The sequence below is a fragment of the Misgurnus anguillicaudatus genome, chromosome 25 (genome assembly GCF_027580225.2).
Source record: "Misgurnus anguillicaudatus chromosome 25, ASM2758022v2, whole genome shotgun sequence".
Classification (NCBI taxonomy): domain Eukaryota; kingdom Metazoa; phylum Chordata; class Actinopteri; order Cypriniformes; family Cobitidae; genus Misgurnus; species Misgurnus anguillicaudatus.
In genome coordinates, this window is record NC_073361.2 from 15,294,637 (window position 1) to 15,314,139 (window position 19,503).

Genomic DNA, 19,503 nt, shown 5'->3' on the forward strand with positions numbered 1-19,503 from the left:
AAAGGAAACTTAAAAAACGTGAATCGGACGATAGGTGCTCTTTAAATAACAAATGTAAGTATTGTTAACCTGTAATAACCTTTGACCCTAGAGCGAATCCTCATGAATTAAGTTCAAAGCACCTCAAGACACCAGAACCACATCAATCTTAACAGCCTCGAGTTCGACAGGGCTCAGCTGGGCTACTTGAAACCCATAAGATATCAAAAATGAGCTGAATATCTCCAGACACTATTGGCATGTTTTCCCAGAAAAACTTCATTTGGAGTTTGGATGAATGGGTGGAAATACACCTGAGCGCCCAATTTTTCATTTAAACCGTTTACACTGAAATAGGTTATGCTAGCACCCATGTTTTTGTGTGCATGCAGTCTATAAAAATTTCAAAGTAATACAATCTCTCTTCAAACTAAGAGCCAAGGAAGACTTCACTGTCTGATCTCATGTTCATACTAACATGCTGGTTCAGAGCCAAACGGATATCAAGAGGCATTGTCAATACTTATAACTGCAAGTGCTCTGAGCAAAGAACCAAAATAATATGCTATATAGTACCTAAAGCCCTCAAAAAGCACACCTTTGTACTTAAAGAATGCATATTAGCACCTCAGGGGTACATATTGGTACCAAATGTATACATATTTGTATGTAAATGGTGCATATGACCTTTTTAAAGGGTATATAGTCCCAATGACTTTGTTTCAGAGTGTATACTGTACTTGCCATATTTGTAGTATAAAATTTTCCTACCAGTTAGACCTCATTGGTTAGCAGGTTCCCCATTGATACATTTAACTGGCTTCAACCTACATCCATTCTAGTATGAATTGGATATGGGTCATTCCACCGAATGGGTAACATTGCTGTCCCCAAGATATTAAAAGTATAAAAATGCATGAAAACTAACAAAAAAAAAAAAAAAAACGTTAATTAAAGGAACAGTATGTAGCATTGTGGCCAAAACTGGTACTGCAATCACAAAACTTGTGGCTAAAACTGGTACTGCAATCACTGGCCAATACACAACATGACAACATAAACATCAGTTGAGAAAATGATTTCTAGTGATGTCTAGTGACATATCAGGGCCATTTTATGATTAATTGATATAAATTTCTTACATACTGTTCCTTTAAAGCAACACTATGTAGTTTTTTACCTTTAAAGGGGACAGAGAATGAAAAAAACATTTTTACCTTGTCTTTGTTGAATAATGGTAGTCTACCCACATTCACAAACATACAAAAAGTGCTAAACATGCTAAACATCTCAGTCTCATAGAAATTCCTCTTTTAGAAATGTCAGCCAGAAAACGGCCCAATCTGAAAAACTGATGCTTATGACATCACAGGCATCTAACCGCCCCTCCACTTTAAAATAATTGGCTACATTTTTTGAGTGGCAGCAAAGTCAGCCAATCAGTAATGAGATTGCAAGTTAAGCCAGTAGGGGGAGCCAAATAGATGCAAAACCACTTGTTTAAAATCTCCCACCCTAATAGAGCTATCTGATAGAGGTTTTTAGGAAGCTTCTAAGGCATTACAGACCCAAACAAAACATTTTTTGTCTACATGTCACATCACAGAACAAGGATAAATACTCCGTTCAATCATTCTATGTCACCTTTAAATAATCCTCTAAAATAATTTCAGTGATAGAACAACTTTTAACTGGACAAATTGTACTGTTGCTGCAACCTGAGCAGCCTCCTAGCTGCTACAAGCACACTCTGAAAGTGGCGGTGGAGGGTAGATCAAACAGCCCCGCCACTCCCCCTGCATGCAGAAGAGTGTCTGATCCCAAGCTCTGTTGCGCTTTTCAACCACATGGGGGAGCTGCAAGTCATTTTTACATGGAAACTACATAGTGGTGCTTTAAGCAAAGTGTCCTGTGCGGAGCCCCTATGGGGACATGGAAAAAAAATTATATAAAGTTTAGTTTCGCATGCGCACGTGAAACTATAGCGCGTGCATGTGAAACTTTCGTGGGCTCTTGCTTTCACGCGAAATTAAACTTTATTTAATTTTTTCTCCATGTCCCCTTAGGGGCCTGGTACAGGACACTTTGCTTAATAATTTTTTTTCATGCATTTTTATACTTTTAATATCATGGGGACAGCAATGTTACCCATTCGGTGGAATGACCCATATCCAGTTCATACTAGTCCTGCATGTCAATCTAACACCAAATTTAAACTAAATATTTTAAAACATTAATAAAAACTACACAGAACACTAAAAAAATTGCATTTTTATCTGTACCTGCTCTCTATCTCTATACTTTACCTTCAAATATAAAGCAAACAATTCTTTAGATATCTTTATTTTTTGCATTTTTGTATGAGTCCATATCAAATCTTTGCTTTAAATATTTTTTACCATTGAAAAAGTCATAATACTTTAGATAAAATGCACATTTAAAGGCGGAGTCCACGATGTTTGAAAAACGCGTTGGAAAAGGAGACGGGCCGACTACCAAAACACACTTATAGCCAATCAAATCAAATCAAATCAAATGCCGGGTTGCGTATGTGTGGGGCGGGTCTATCAACAGAAGGTCCAGATTCTATTGGGGTAGGGGCGTGTTTGTTTAGGTGATTTCAAATATCAACATTGGCTTTCAAACATCATGGACTCCGCCTTTAAGTCATGTCCCCAGGATTTCACTCAGTCCTGTTACCCAACACGTACCCTTTGAAAATTTAGGAATATCTCGCAAGTCACATTTTCAAGAGGAAGTGACATTATCTGGATCTTCTGAAGGTCATGTGAAGACCAAAAGTCACTTTTCTAATTTTCTTTTCTGTATATTTTATGATATTGATGCTATGACTGTAAATGTCAATCTTAATGTACAGTCCTGTTACCTATATTATTTATTTGATGTTATCAGATTATTTTAAAATAAAACATTTTGGTAAATCACTATTAGCACTTATTTACTGCAGCTATATTTCAAGAATTTGCTAAATCTATGCTAAAAACTTTATATTCTCATTAAGAAACCATGTTAAAAATAAACTAGTTACCTGAGATTGACCAGTGTTATTAAATTTAGTGTTAAAAATATACACTTCAATTTTGACGAGTTACACCATGCAAATAGCACCGATTCGGTGGAATGACCCATATGTTAAAATACTTTTTAATGTAATGAAAGACTTACTCAGCAGCTGGTGGAGCAGGACCTTCAGGCTTCTCTTCATGGTATCATGTGGTCCGGTTCCTCCTCCACAGTGCTCATGGTTCTCTACAGGACAAAAGACAGACGGGAGTCATTTTTAAACATTAACATTTATTTACATCCAGTCATTTAGCAGACATCGCCTACTCATTAAAATTCCAGCTTTATTCCCTCGTGTTCAGACCATTGACACCCACTGACACTTTTATAGTCAGGAAACTGTTACACTGTTAAATGCAAATGGACACGGACACAATGTCTCTCTCCATCAAGAGAAGAGTCTCTATGGATATGTGTGTGTGTGATTGTTAATGTGTCAAAATTGTCAGTCTCATATCTTGTCCTTTGGGTATCGCGACTTCAACCGCATCCCGAGACATACTGAGTCGATAAAGGATGTGAAATGAGATTTGAGCCCCCCTGGGTGAGAGGACGTCTGAATCACATGCTAATCTAAAAGTCTCGCCAACACAACCGCGGTGACCACCGTACATTGACTAAAGCATTGATCGCTTTTTATAATCTATTCATTATGAGCTGAAACTTTGGACCAAATAGAGTCGCTCATCAAGTACAATTCAAGCCACAGCTAAACAGCCTTTGATCGATGCTTTTAACCAGTTAATATTGATCTGATGATTGGCTTACTATTCAAATAAGTTAATCTTAGTGTATGATATAAAGAAAAAAAAAATTTGCGTACCAGGTGCAAATCTAGAGGAAGATGTTATTTTGACCGCCGTATGTTTTCAGACTTTCGATCAATGCAGTCAATCATGTTGCGATCAATAGATACAAAGGCTTATGTGTGTCGTTCTGGAAATGATGTTGTGTGTGTGCAATACAGTCATTGCAATATCATCACCAAAATGTCTGAATCACTGATGTTTTTTTCAGTAAATACTTGAACAAAAACACTGCGTGTGAATCTGTCTAAGAAATCTATTAGTGAGTCATGTCCACCTGCATGGAGAGAGGGCATTTTTCTCAGACAACAAAGATGAGGTCAGTGGAGTACAAACTGAAAAGCACTGGGTAAAATGTTGGGATGCAAATAAACGTGTTGGCCAAAAGTGCAATGACTGCAAATACAGTTCGAGTAAACTATCCAAGATGCAATTTGGGTACCTGTGCTCATTTTTAGCTATCATCCTATGGGATTTGCTCCCTCTTAACAAACCACTATGGGAAATGACACACACAGAGACTCCTGGCAACCTTAAAAGAAAATGATATTAAAATCTCATCAAAGCGACAACTGTGAGAACAATCTGTATACAATGAAACTTGACGTCAAGATATTACCCATGTGTCTATTAAGCCCTTGAGCCAACAAGCTCCCCAAAACAGCCCCCCCTTCCTATGATGATGTTTGGTTAGTGTTCACATCGAAGGTTTGCTGGTGACGGGTCAGTTGTGAAACAGAAGCCTTTAAATTGTCTGTCTGGACAGACAGAGGCTTTGAGATGAGCCAAGGTCGTCTGAAATGTTATAGTGAAATAAAGCTGTCAGGGGAGCTCCCTTCAGGCTTTACTGACAGGTAGAGGATCACTTTTGAGTTTCTGGGTATTTTACAGTGTAGCACAGACAAGTGTGCTTCAAGATTTTTTGTAGCTTATAAAGAACTTTGAAACTGGGTGCAAAAATGTTTAATTCAAAACATCCCAAAAAAAAATGTGATTGTTCAGATGTTGCTTTTGCATATCACAATGTCTTACTAGGTGACTCTAAGCAACAGGATTTTGATAGTGATTACACACTTACAGATTGTTTTTGAGGAGACATAATGCATCTCCGAGGTACTAATATGCACTCTTTGGCACTAATACACATCTCAGAGGTACTAATGTGCACTCTTTGGCACTAATACGCATCTCAGAGGTACTAATGTGCACTCTTTGGCACTAATACGCATCTCAGAGGTGCTAATATGCACTCTTTGCACTAATACGCATCTCAGAGGTGCTAATATGCACTCTTTGGCACTAATACGTATCTTTGAGGTACTAATGTGCACTCTTTGGCACTAATACACATCTCCGATGTACTAATATGCACACATTGGTACCAATACGCATCTCCGATGTACTAATATCAATATGCACTCTTCGGCACAATACGCATCTCCGATGTACTAATATGCACTCTTTGGCACCAATACACATCTCCAAAGTACTAATATGCACTCTTCAGCACCAATACATATCTCTTTTGTACAAATATGCACTCTTCAGCACCAATACGCATCTCTGATGTACTAATATGCACTCTTTGGAACCAATACGCATCTCCAAGGTACTAATATGCACTTTTCAGCACCAATACGCATCTCCATAGTACTAATATGCACTCTTCAGCACCAATACATATCTCTTTTGTACAAATATGCACTCTTCAGCACCAATACGCATCTCTGATGTACTAATATGCACTCTTTGGAACCAATACGCATCTCCAAGGTACTAATATGCACTTTTCAGCACCAATACGCATCTCCATAGTACTAATATGCACTCTTCAGCACCAATACATATCTCTTTTGTACAAATATGCACTCTTCAGCACCAATACGCATCTCTGATGTACTAATATCAATATGCACTCTTTAGCACCAATACGCATCTCCAAAGTACAAATATGCACTCATTGGTACCAATACACATCTCAGAATTACAAATATGCACTCTTTGGCACCAATACGCATCTCTGATGTACTAATATGCACTCTTTGGCACCAATACACATCTCCAAAGTACTAATATGCACACATTGGTACCAATATGCATCTCCGATGTACTAATATCAATATGCACTCTTTGGCACAAATACGCATCTCCAAAGTACAAATATGCACTCTTTGGCACCAATACACGTCTCCAAAGTACTAATATGCACTTTTCAGCACCAATACGCATCTCCAAAGTACTAATATGCACACATTGGTACCAATACGCATCTCCGATGTACTAATATCAATATGCACTCTTTAGCACCAATACACATCTCCAAAGTACAAATATGCACTCTTTGGCACCAATACGCATCTCCGTTGTACTAATATGCACTCTTTGGCACCAATACACATCTCCAAAGTACTAATATGCACTTTTCAGCACCAATACGCATCTCCATAGTACTAATATGCACTCTTCAGCACCAATACGCATCTCTGATGTACTAATATGCACTCTTTGGAACCAATACGCATCTCCAAGGTACTAATATGCACTTTTCAGCACCAATACGCATCTCCATAGTACTAATATGCACTCTTCAGCACCAATACATATCTCTTTTGTACAAATATGCACTTTTCAGCACCAATATGCATCTCTGATGTACTAATATGCACTCTTTGGCACCAATACACATCTCCAAAGTACTAATATGCACACATTGGTATCAATACACATCTCCGATGTACTAATATCAATATGCACTCTTTAGCACCAATACGCATCTCCAAAGTACAAATATGCACTCATTGGTACCAATACACATCTCAGAATTACAAATATGCACTCTTTGGCACCAATACGCATCTCCGATGTACTAATATGCACTCTTTGGCACCAATACACATCTCCAAAGTACTAATATGCACACATTGGTACCAATACACATCTCAGAATTACAAATATGCACTCTTTGGCACCAATACGCATCTCCGATGTACTAATATGCACTCTTTGGCACCAATACACATCTCCATAGTGCTAATATGACACATTGGTACCAATACACATCTCAGAATTACAAATATGCACTCTTTGGCACCAATACGCATCTCCAAAGTACAAATATGCACTCATTGGTACAGTACCAATACACATCTCAGAATTACAAATATGCACTCTTTGGCACCAATACGCATCTCCGATGTACTAATATGCACTCTTTAGCACCAATACGCATCTCCAAAGTACAAATATGCACTCATTGGTACCAATACACATCTCAGAATTACAAATATGCACTCTTTGGCACCAATACACATCTCCAAAGTACTAATATGCACACATTGGTACCAATATGCATCTCCGATGTACTAATATCAATATGCACTCTTTGGCACAAATACGCATCTCCAAAGTACAAATATGCACTCTTTGGCACCAATACACGTCTCCAAAGTACTAATATGCACTTTTCAGCACCAATACGCATCTCCAAAGTACTAATATGCACACATTGGTACCAATATGCATCTCCGATGTACTAATATCAATATGCACTCTTTAGCACCAATACACATCTCCAAAGTACAAATATGCACTCATTGGTACCAATACACATCTCAGAATTACAAATATGCACTCTTTGGCACCAATACGCATCTCCGATGTACTAATATGCACTCTTTGGGACCAATACACATCTCCAAAGTACTAATATGCACTTTTCAGCACCAATACGCATCTCCAAAGTTCTAATATGCATTCATTGGTACCAATACAAATCTCCAAAATACTAATATGCACACATTGGTACCAATACGCATCTCCGATGTACTAATATCAATCAGCACTCTTTAGCACCAATACGCATCTCCAAAGTACAAATATGCACTCATTGGTACCAATACACATCTCAGAATTACAAATATGCACTCTTTGGCACCAATACGCATCTCCGATGTACTAATATGCACTCTTTGGGACCAATACACATCTCCAAAGTACTAATATGCACTTTTCAGCACCAATACGCATCTCCAAAGTTCTAATATGCATTCATTGGTACCAATACACATCTCCAAAGTACTAATATCAATATGCACTCTTTAGCACCAATACGCATCTCCAAAGTACAAATATGCACTCATTGGTACCAATACACATCTCAGAATTACAAATATGCACTCTTTGGCACCAATACGCATCTCCGATGTACTAATATGCACTCTTTGGCACCAATACACATCTCCAAAGTACTAATATGCACACATTGGCACCAATACGCATCTCAGAAGTACAAATATGCACTCTTTGGCACCAATACGCATCTCCGATGTACTAATATGCACTCTTTGGGACCAATACACATCTCCAAAGTACTAATATGCACTTTTCAGCACCAATACGCATCTCCAAAGTTCTAATATGCATTCATTGGTACCAATACACATCTCCAAAGTACTAATATGCACACATTGGTACCAATACGCATCTCCGATGTACTAATATCAATATGCACTCTTTAGCACCAATACGCATCTCCAAAGTACAAATATGCACTCATTGGTACCAATACACATCTCAGAATTACAAATATGCACTCTTTGGCACCAATACGCATCTCCGATGTACTAATATGCACTCTTTGGCACCAATACACATCTCCAAAGTACTAATATGCACACATTGGCACCAATACGCATCTCAGAAGTACAAATATGCACTCTTTGGCACCAATACACATCTCCAAAGTACTAATATGCACTTTTCAGCACCAATACGCATCTCCAAAGTACTAATATGCATTCATTGGTACCAATACGCATCTCAGAAGTACAAATATGCACTCTCTGGCACCAATACGCATCTCCGATGTATTAATATGCACTCTTTGGCACCAATACGCATCTCCAAAGTACTAATATGCACTTTTCAGCACCAATACGCATCTCCAAAGTACTAATATGCATTCATTGGTACCAATACGCATCTCAGAAGTACAAATATGCACTCTCTGGCACCAATACGCATCTCCGATGTATTAATATGCACTCTTTGGCACCAATACGCATCTCCAAAGTACTAATATGCATTCATTGGTACCAATACGCATCTCAGAAGTACAAATATGCACTCTTTGGCACCAATACACATCTCCAAAGTACTAATATGCACTTTTCAGCACCAATACACATCTCCAAAGTACTAATATGCACACATTGGTACCAATACGCATCTCTGATGTACTAATATGCTGTACTTTTTAAAAGGGTACTGCCGCACAACCGAGGTACATACTTTAGCTAGGTTTTCACAGGCAGGGTCACATGTGCTCATCTTAGTAAAAGGACAGGTTAATATTAGAACACAATTGATTCCTGACTTTTATAATATAACAAACCCTAATAACTACAATAGAGTTTAATAACTGGTCTTGTTCAGGTGTGTTGCTTAGGATCGGAGGTAAACTGAGGGCCAGTGTAGTATGTCCAATGGCAGAAATCTACAACATAAGGAAGAAATCTAACAGTCTGGGAATGGGGCTTAATGTATTCCTGTTTCAACAAACAACAAAGAACTGCAACATGCCTGATAGGAGAGTTAGTAGTAGTCACTTGTTTTTTTTAGTTTGATGTTTGTTTCTCTAATAGTGATTAGTGTTCAGGACTCTAAACTTCTCCATGTGTTTTCTCTTTCTGTATGTGATTGAGAGGAACAATTATTGTAGTGATCGAGCATGTGAAATGTGACACTGTGTCAGTGATTACCACCGACTGACCTCTTAAAATGTGCTCGAACAGATGTTTGGCATTTCATACTGTCATCTTACAATCACTAAATGTCCTAAATAACCTTTCAGACGTAAGAAAATGCATCAGGAATTCAGGCTCTGCTATAAACTATATTATGGTTTATAATTTTCGTAATATTTAAAGGGGCCATATAAAAAAAATCCACATTTCCTTGATCTTTTAAATTAAATCCACTTAATGTACTTCAAAATGATATTTATTACAAAGCTGCAAAAGCTCATAAATTGCATACTAATTTTGAGTCCTTGTGGCATATAGAATAAATGTATTTAGAAATTCTATTCCTAAACAGCCGGATATACCGGTAATTATGAATTCATCTTGCCTCTCTTTACAAGGTTACATAAACATCAGACGACCAGTAAACATCAGGCAACAAGTAAAAGCATTGGATAATACTCTTCATTTTCAGATCTCTCTATTATCCGTATTCACCACCATTAATTTAACTGACCTCATCCAAGAAAAGAGACTTATTCTAATCACAAAAAAAAGAAAAATAATATATGTAAAGATGATTCACCAGGCTAGACAATTAGAGCTCTGTGTGAATACCAGTGTGCAGCGTGGCGTTCTGCTGATTCACGACTGGTTCTCCAGTGGCCCTGATGGAGAGCGATGAATTGCGGGTGCAGCGTCACTCTCGCTGGCCCCCGCGAGACGCGTAATCAATCAGCACCGCAGCTACACAGGCCGTCACAGCTGCAGGGCTCTGCACCACGCCATTAAAAGTGCATTACCTTCCCGGCATGACTTTCACGGCTGCCACGGGGAACTCAACGACACTCGCTACCTCTTCCTCAGGTTAAGAAAAAGTGTCTAATGCCAATGAATGTCCATTCATTAGACGCAACACAACACAACAGAGCATTTTGGCTCAATGGTTAAGAGCTAAATGAATGGGGATGATGTTATCTTAAAGGGGACAAGACTTTTTTAAGATTTCAAATAAATATTTGGTGTCCCCAGAGTATGTATGTGAAGTTCTAGCTCAAAATAGCATATAGATAATTTATTAAAATTTTTATTAAGATGTTAAAATTGCCACTTTGTAGGTGTGAGGGAAAATGTGCCATTTTGGGTGTGTCTTTTTAAATGCAAATGAGTTGATCTCTGCACTAAATGGCAGTGCTGTGGTTGGATAGTTCAGATTAAGGGGCGGTATTATCCCCTTCTGACATCACAAGGGGAGCCAAATTTAAATGACCAATTTTTTCACATGTTTACAGAAAATGGTAAAAACTGTTAAAAAAGAAGCTACTGGGTTAATCTTTTTCACATTTTCTAGGTTGATAGAAGCACTGAGGACCCAATTATAGCACTTAAACATGGAAAATGTCAGATTTTCATGAAATGTCCCCTTTAATGTCAGTTCACTTTTGAAAAGCTAACTATAAGTCAAGTCATGAAGCCATGCTCAGGTTAGGGATGTGTGATATGACCACATAGGCAGAGTTTGGGGGGGGGGGGGGTCGGAGCCAATTACGATTTTGTCTGACCTTTTAATAAGTAGAAATGTGAGAATTCATATTTTATTTTCTCAATCTTAATATTTGAATGGGTAGACTGGGTAACTTAAACCTAAAACTCTTGCTAAACTCAAAATATTGAAGTACCCTTGTTTGCTGTTAGGTGCCCCCTAAAGCACAAATGCAAAACTCCGCCTATGTAGGGCTAAAATCATATTATATGTAGGGCTAAAATCAAATCATTACAGTATGAAAAGCATTTTATTATGTAAGTTATTTTTGCTGGAAATTCAAGGTTTGTATTATAATAATAACAGACACTTTGCAGGGCCTGTTTTCGAAAATCCTATTTTTTTTCTTTAAAAAACTATTTTATATTTCAAATAGAGCTGGGCAAAGATTAATCTAGATTAATCGCATACAAAATTAAAGTTATTTTTTGCATAATATATGTGTGTCTGTTTTGTGTTATTATTATGTATTTTTAAAAACACACACATACATATAAACATTTAAATTTTTTATATATAATTTTTTATTCATGTGTATAGAATACACACATAATAATTACGCACAGCACACACTTGTATATTATGCCAAAAATCACTTTTATTTTGTATGCGATTACTCTAGATCAGTGGTTCCCAAACTTTTTCAGCGTGCGGCCCCCCTGGTCTATGGTGCATTCCTTCGCGGCCCCCCAAAGAAAATTTGTGACAAAAACTGTTCTAAAACGCAACATTTTTATAAAAAAACATTAAATTATACAAAAAAGTAGGGCTTTTGGTTAGTAGCACAGAATTCATGATAAATTAATGTATTTCAGAAAATGTCATAAAACTGGGGCCCCCCTGGCACCATCTCGAGGCCCCCAGTTTGAAAACCACTGCTCTAGATTAACCTTTGCGCCCAGCACTAATTTTACTTATGTCAATTTTATTGTCACATTTTTGACAGAGGTATACACAAAAATCTTGTCATAAGTATGTTGTCTGAGCTGATAGTGTAGTGGGCAGTGTGCCGACATATGGTGCAGATGCACTTTCGGCTCCCTGAGGTCCATTCCAATCCCGTACCCTCTCTTCTCCAGCCTGAACTTTCCTATCTTCTCCTTACACGGTCACTATTAAATAAAGGTAAAATGGCCCAAAAAACAACTTCCAAGTATAAAAATCAAGTATGTTGACAGATCTTGTGTAAGGCTTGAGCATCTGAAATTCAGGTTTTGCATTTGTAAGCTGTTTAGCAATGACGAGTCTGAGCAGGGTTACGTGTGTAGGTGTATAAATGAGTGTGGGTTTCTTTCTGTACATGTGTAGTGATGGATGTGTCAGCAGTGATTATGATGCCGAAGTCATTTATTCAGAGAACTTGTGGGTTTGATTTTGCGTGGGCACAAACTTTCACTAAGAAAGAAATTGGGCTGAATGGACAGCGCATGACACGGTCCAACTTAGATTTAAGGGATGCTTGGAGCTAGACTGTGAAAGGGCCTCTAAAGGATAGCGTTATTCACATGAAACATAATACATTTGTAAAGAGAATTAGTTAATGGAGGCTTTTACGAAAACCTTTAATGTGCTTTATATTTATATCATGGAAAATAGTTCAATGCATTATGTAGACCTACTTTCGAAACATTTACAATGGTTTATGCCCATTCCAGCACCATGAATTTATGCCCATGACACCATGAATTAAACTTAAACTGCAAATGTTTTTTTTAAAGAAATTCAAAAATCATTCAAAATATTTAAAAACATGTAATAATGCACTACTCAGATTATTAGCGATAAAAAATCAGAAAGATCATATGTGAGATCTCTTTAATATCTCCTAGATTTCAGTTAGATAAAATGGGGAGTGTTTGCTTAAGTCTCATGCGATTAAGATATTTCTCCTAAGAAAAGACAAAAAAAATCTCACAATTGTCTCCGATAGAATCAAATAGAAAAAAACAATATTGGCCTTTTGCAAAATAGCAATGCATGCACAAAAAACCTTCCCTACAACATGTTAGCAGTAATAACCTGAAAATTAGGGCTGTCAAAAATTAATCAAGATTAATCGCATTCAAAACAAAAGTTTGTGTTTGAATACTATATTTGTGTAATTATTATGTATATATAAATACACACATACATGTATAAATTAAAAAAATATTATTTATGTATATATTTTTTAATTTATAATATAAAATATATAAAAACTAAATATATATATATATATATATATATATATATATATATATATATATATATATATATATATATATATATATATGTAAATCTTTTTTAAAAACAAACATGCATGCGTGTATATTTATATATACAAAATAATTACACGCAGTGCATACAGAAATATTGTGCAAAAACAAACTTTTATTTTGTACATAATTAAGTTTGTTTAATCTTTGACAGCCATACTAAATATATATATATATATATATGGCAAAATAAAGCAAAATTACATATTCATCCCATCAAAAAAAAAGTTGTCACTGGGACGGTGCCTTTTAAAAAGGTCCTAATATGTAACATTTTGGTACAGATATATTCCTTTGAGGTACCAATATGCACCATTTAGTTACCGCTGCAGTGACAACTTTTGTACTTTCTTGTAATTTTATTCTGAGAGTATATGATAGAGTAAATAAAGTCAGATTTTATTGTTGATTTAACACCTACATGAAATAGGAATTTTTTTTGTGTCTGTGCCAAAATTTGATTACAAAAACTAAATTGCCGATATTTAGTTTAACAGCGCAGTAACGGCTTCTGAGGGACATACCAAATTATGCACTGTACATTAATACAGCACACATCACAACACATCAAAGAGTTTTACTGTTGTTATCAACTAAAGCTTCCTGGAAATCGGCATGATGACAAAAATTACCAGGATTTTTTTGGAAACATCTGCACATTCCTAAGATGAGATGAATGATCACAAAGGCACTGGTAGTCTGAAGTAACATGAGTTTAAAAGTAAATGAGGGGAAATTATATACTTCCTCCTGCGTTCAACATGAGCGGCCATGCATAGGACTTAACTATGTGAATGTCTGTGTGCTTGCTTATGTGTGTAATGTGTCGATGGGTGGGCACAGAAGATTAGGGAATGTTAAGAAAACGTCTGAAACAAAGCTGATGACGGGTAACTGAGAATCTCAACAAGTATCCTAAGTAATGAAGAGCATAACACTTAAAGACAATGATCAACGGGGACTTTTTATAATGATTACATTTATTGCAACCATTCTATCTAGCAATACAAAGAATTTAGGATCTATTTTTTGCTGAATTGCTCTCAGTCATTCACATCAATAACAATCATGATGCTTGCAGAATATTGCAAAGATATTTATAGTTACATCACAATTATTTGCAGATATAATAAAAACACTGAGGCGTGGTTTCCCAGACAGGGCTTATCCTAGCCCCAGACTAACATACATCAGTGTTATTGTTTAGTCTCAAGATGCACACCAGTATTGTTTTTGTAAGGTATGTTTGTAAAAACTACTTAAATTTCCTAACTAAATGCTTAACCTGGGCCCCTGAATGTCCTTTATACTCTCAATATAGTTAGTACGACTAACTGTGATCTTATTTGTGATCCACTTTAATCACGTTTTTTGCACAAGTCAGCCTTTGAAGAGCCCACAGGCACATTAAAAATAAACAAGGACAATAAAAGAAGATAAGATACAGGAATGCTTAGAAAGATGAAACCGCAGCACTGCCATCCCCAAGAGAGACATCAGCGACTAGTTTATATTGCAGAGTGGGTCTTTTAGGTCCTCTGTGTCAAAATCTTTAAAATCTTATTTAGGCACCCAATAAATTGGTACTACACATATTAGTTATAACATATCTTTAATGTCTTGTTTGTTTCAAAAGTAATTGACGAGAAAAATTAGGATTTTGTCAATTTTTCCTGTGTCTCAAATCCTAATCTGACATGTGAAATCTAAACAGTGTCCTAAACTGCTCAGATTTGTCAAAAAACTCTGCACTCTCTTAAAGAGCCACCCAGATCCAAAATCGGAAATCAATCAATGTTAACAATGTGCAAAGTAGTTAAACCAAAAAGTGCACGATTAATAAAGTTATTGGCTTCTAAAGTATCTCCTGCCTGTCTCTATCTACGTAGATACGAACACTTTGCATAATAATAATCTCTGCCTACAGTCTTGCCCGGGAGAAACGAAAACTGACCTGCCCACAGCTAGTTAGTGTGTAAACATCATATCAAGAAGATGCTGTGTTTTCAGCTGTGAAGGCAAGTTTGGGTTGTTTTCACTACCAAAGGATGAAGATATGGAGAATCAGAATTTAAAATTACTTTTTCAAAGAGGAATTTACTAAACGTTTGGCTGTGAAAACTCAGCCCTGCTGAAAAAACCAGCATACCAGCAAGACCAGCATGTGTTGTGTTTTGGTGCTGGTATGCTGGTGACCACCAGCTTATCCAGCATAGACCAGCATAATTCCCATGCTGGTACATGCAGGTTTGATGATGGATTTTTAAGCAGGGAGTGGTCAAAATTACTTTTTCAAGGAGGGCTTTACTAGACGTTTGTAAATGAAAGATGGTTCAGTACCCACTTTATTTGAAACAACATGCGTCTCCTAACCACAACCTGTAGGTATGATTATTACAATATGTTTAGTTTCCTCAAAGTGTCCTAAAATGTCTAGTTTACTGTAATGTCTTATCAGTCAGCTGCGCTAGCAACGCATGTTGCAGTTGAACTGTGGCCCGGTTAGCTTAAGTTGCTTAAATGAGTGTAAAATTGTTAATGTTTGTCGTTGTTTTTATAACTTGGACTAATGATGAATGATGTGTATTGATTTCGGTGTTTAAACACTGAATATACTGTCAGAGAGTCACGTTAGCAAGCAGCTTATACGCATGTGCATTTGTGTTTACATTTTCGCTATGGTCCGGTTAGCTATAAATGCTTAAATAAGTGTAAAAATTTAAGTTTCTGCTGTCGTTTTTATTGCTTGGATTAATGATGAATGATGTGTATTGATGTCGATAATGTCTTCTCAGTAAATCATGTTAGCACTAGATCAATATATGTTGCACTATTGTTTGTCTGTGCCACTGATCTGTGGTCTGTGCGGAGACTGCGTCAGTTGACCAATCAGAGCAGAGTAGGCTACTGAAAGGTGGGGTTTAGGCAGACTGAGTCGTTGAACGGCTTTACACGAATCGTTTGGGGATCTCTGAGAAATGGGGTTATTTTAAATTTATATTTTGAGAAAATTACATTGTTTTTTTACCTTGGATGCATTTAAACCTGTTGCCCGGGACTTTTAAACAGTGATAGGATGCTTAAAATTAGCATACTTACTTACAAAAAAATGGTACAAAAATTGTCACCAGGACCGTACCCTTTAAAAAGGTTCTAATACCATTTAGGTGCAGATTTGCATACATGTGGTACCAATACATATCTTTAAGGTACTACTAATATCCACTCTTTCGGTAAAAGAATGTATTTTTTGAAAGGGTATCGCCCCAGTGACAGCTTTTGTACATTTTTTTGTAAGTGTGAGAAAATAAAAGATTTTTTGTATAGACAAAAGCATTTCTCATTGAATTCTCAAAAAAAAGTGCTATCAGGGGTATTTAACAGAAATTTTACAGCTGTACACTGTAAAAATTCCTTGTTGCACTTAAATTAAGTTGATTAGGATAACCCCTGTGGTAGGGTTGCCGCGGTGACGTAATTTTCCCACCGGTTAATCAGCGCGTCACAAACTCGGTGATCCCGGCTTATAAATGCGCATGCAGACGTGCACATTTTACTTTCACTTTTGAATTACGCAACTGTTTAAATGCATTGCTTGCGTATGCTGCGTTAAATCGCATATGAATTGCGTGCAATGCGAGTGAAACAGCTGGTTTACTTAAGTGCTTGAGTCAATGTGCGCAGGTAATTCTCACAGAACCCACCAGTCCCAAGCAGAGCAACCGGCTACTTCTCCATAAAAGCGCTGCTTGAATTATGGGTTTAATATTTTTCATGATGAAAAACACAACAACAAAACGATCTCGCTTGTATTAAACATCATATATGTATATTATACAAAAACGAGCAAAGCACGCGGCTTCTGTCATCATCTGGGGCCGGTTGCACCAGCTGTGCGTAAGTTACAACGTAGCTTAGTTACGACGTAAATGGGCACTAAGTTACAACTTACGCACTACTAAATGTTTTTGCGTTGCACCATTAAACTTAGTTTAAACGTAACAATAAGTTGTAACTAAATATTTACGGAAGCCCCTGTCCATGAATAACGCTTGGAATAAGATGTCAGACAGATTATATTACATCGATGAGCTCGTATAAATTATGAAGAGCCGCAAGCTCGTCAACGAGTTTTCAAGAGCTGTTTAATTTTCTGTGTATCCATCAATTAAAATAAGATTTAAAATGTCTTCCTGTTTATATTCTCCTCCATGTGTGGGATAGATATTTTCAATTAAAAGTGTAATGTTTTGAGTTAGATAAAGTTTGCTTTTAACTTTCAGTTTAGGAGAGACAAGAATGAGTTTGAATATACGCACTGTTCAGACTATTTCCTCTTTACCCATTATAAGGCTTGTGATTGGATTAAAAAAAAATAGACGTCATTCTATGCGACAACGCAATACTTTACGGAGAGCTTACGACCTACTAGCTACGTTCTGCCTTAAGAACAAATGGTGCAACCGAATTAAGAAAAGAGTTAGTTATAAACTAGCTAGTAGTTACTAAGCCTCTAGTTTGGACTTTACGTCCCAGTTTAAGTAAGAACTTACGAACGACTGGTGCAACCCTACCCTGGTCAGTCAGCTCGCCTTGCAAACTCTGACAGAAATAAATGAAATCTGACACCTGCGGCTGCTCTGTGACGTGACGCGCATTCAGCCCCGCTGATCAGACAACAGACACATTCAGTTGTAAGCGTTTGTTCTCTCTAACGAAACTAAATGATTTAATTACAAGAAAATATCAAAACGATGGTGAAAGACGGTGTCGCGGTGTGCAAGTGATATAACCGGTGAGAGGATGAAGCACCGGTTATCACCGTTTCACCGACTATCGCGGCAAGCCTACCCTGTGGTATACAAAAAAATCCCTTCAGGTACACTTATAGGTGTAAAAGCAAAGAATTATCAGGTTAGGTGCAAAATGTGCATTAGATGAAGATAAACTATAACCCTGACAGTGTTTTTCTGTAGAGTTTGTTGTTGCGGTCTAGTTTAACTCTACAGACATTGATCTGTGGTCAGTGTCTTGGGCACAGAGGCTTCAATAGATCAATTCTTGTTTGCAGGGTGTTTATGACTACTTTAAAACACACAACAAATGTAATCCAAAGTCAAAAGCTACAGTCCAAACCCAATAAATAAATTGATCAGGGTTCCATAAAAAAAATTACTTTATAAATTGTTTCCACAATAATAAATAATCAAAATAGTAATAATAATACCCACCAATGTTATGTATTTACCATACACAATTGTTAAAGGCTGAAATGTGACAACAACTGCCCATTTCTAGTCATTGTTCTTGATCATGTTCATCTGACAGCCAGTTTAGGTTAATGCCTGTTGAGACTCTCAATGGCGTCCTTAACCGGTTCAGCTCATTGATTATTGACCGTTGTAAAGTCCCCTGATAGGGCTAATAGTGGGCTTTTGACTTGTTTATCAGTACATGTTCAATAGCGCTGGAGGGACATTTTTGACTGGTGACCTCTGAATGAACGGCCCACCTTGAGTGTGGGTGTATTCAGATTGATCTTCTTCTTGTTCTAAAAATCATTTGCCTACTGATTCACAATTGACCGGCTTATATCCTAAAACTAAATGATGAAAAACTACCACAAACAAAAACGTGCACATTCTGCATTTGTCATTCCCTATTTATAAGAAAATCCAACACAGACCGGAGCAAAATCTGTATCACCATCCCATAAAAGTGTGAGAAACAGTCCAGCAACGAAATAGGTAGTATTTTATCCAATAACAGTTCAGTGTCTGGCCCAAGCACCGTCGCAATTGGCTGTTAGTACAAAGCAGATGTATTCTCAGCCCAGATACACACAGGAGCTCGATAGAGTCCCTTGGCATTCTGGGTAAATGGAGATAAAAAGTGGTGATGTCTGGTGTGGTGACCTGACACAGCAGTATAGAGCTAACAGCAGGGGAGCTGTCAACATATTACTCCTCCTACACAACAACAGAGAAACATCTGAGTCTGAGTCACAAATGACCTGTCACTGTCAGCCTGAAACCACAGTGACATGTTACTCAACCTGCACCGTTTGTGCTTATAAGTGATGGCATGTGGATTGT

At 37.1% G+C, this 19,503-nt stretch overlaps 1 protein-coding gene across 2 annotated transcripts in view; it reads right to left on the reverse strand.

The window, feature by feature from the left end:
* The window catches only part of tmem108 (transmembrane protein 108), a 67,573-nt gene that overhangs the window by 19,679 nt on the left and 28,391 nt on the right, over window positions 1-19,503 (reverse strand). For both annotated transcript variants that reach the window (XM_055181953.2, XM_055181954.2), the window contains one exon: window positions 3,166-3,249. In XM_055181953.2, the coding sequence (XP_055037928.2) occupies window positions 3,166-3,205 (40 nt within the window). In that variant the 5' untranslated portion in view covers window positions 3,206-3,249. The remainder of the gene's footprint in view (window positions 1-3,165; window positions 3,250-19,503) is intronic.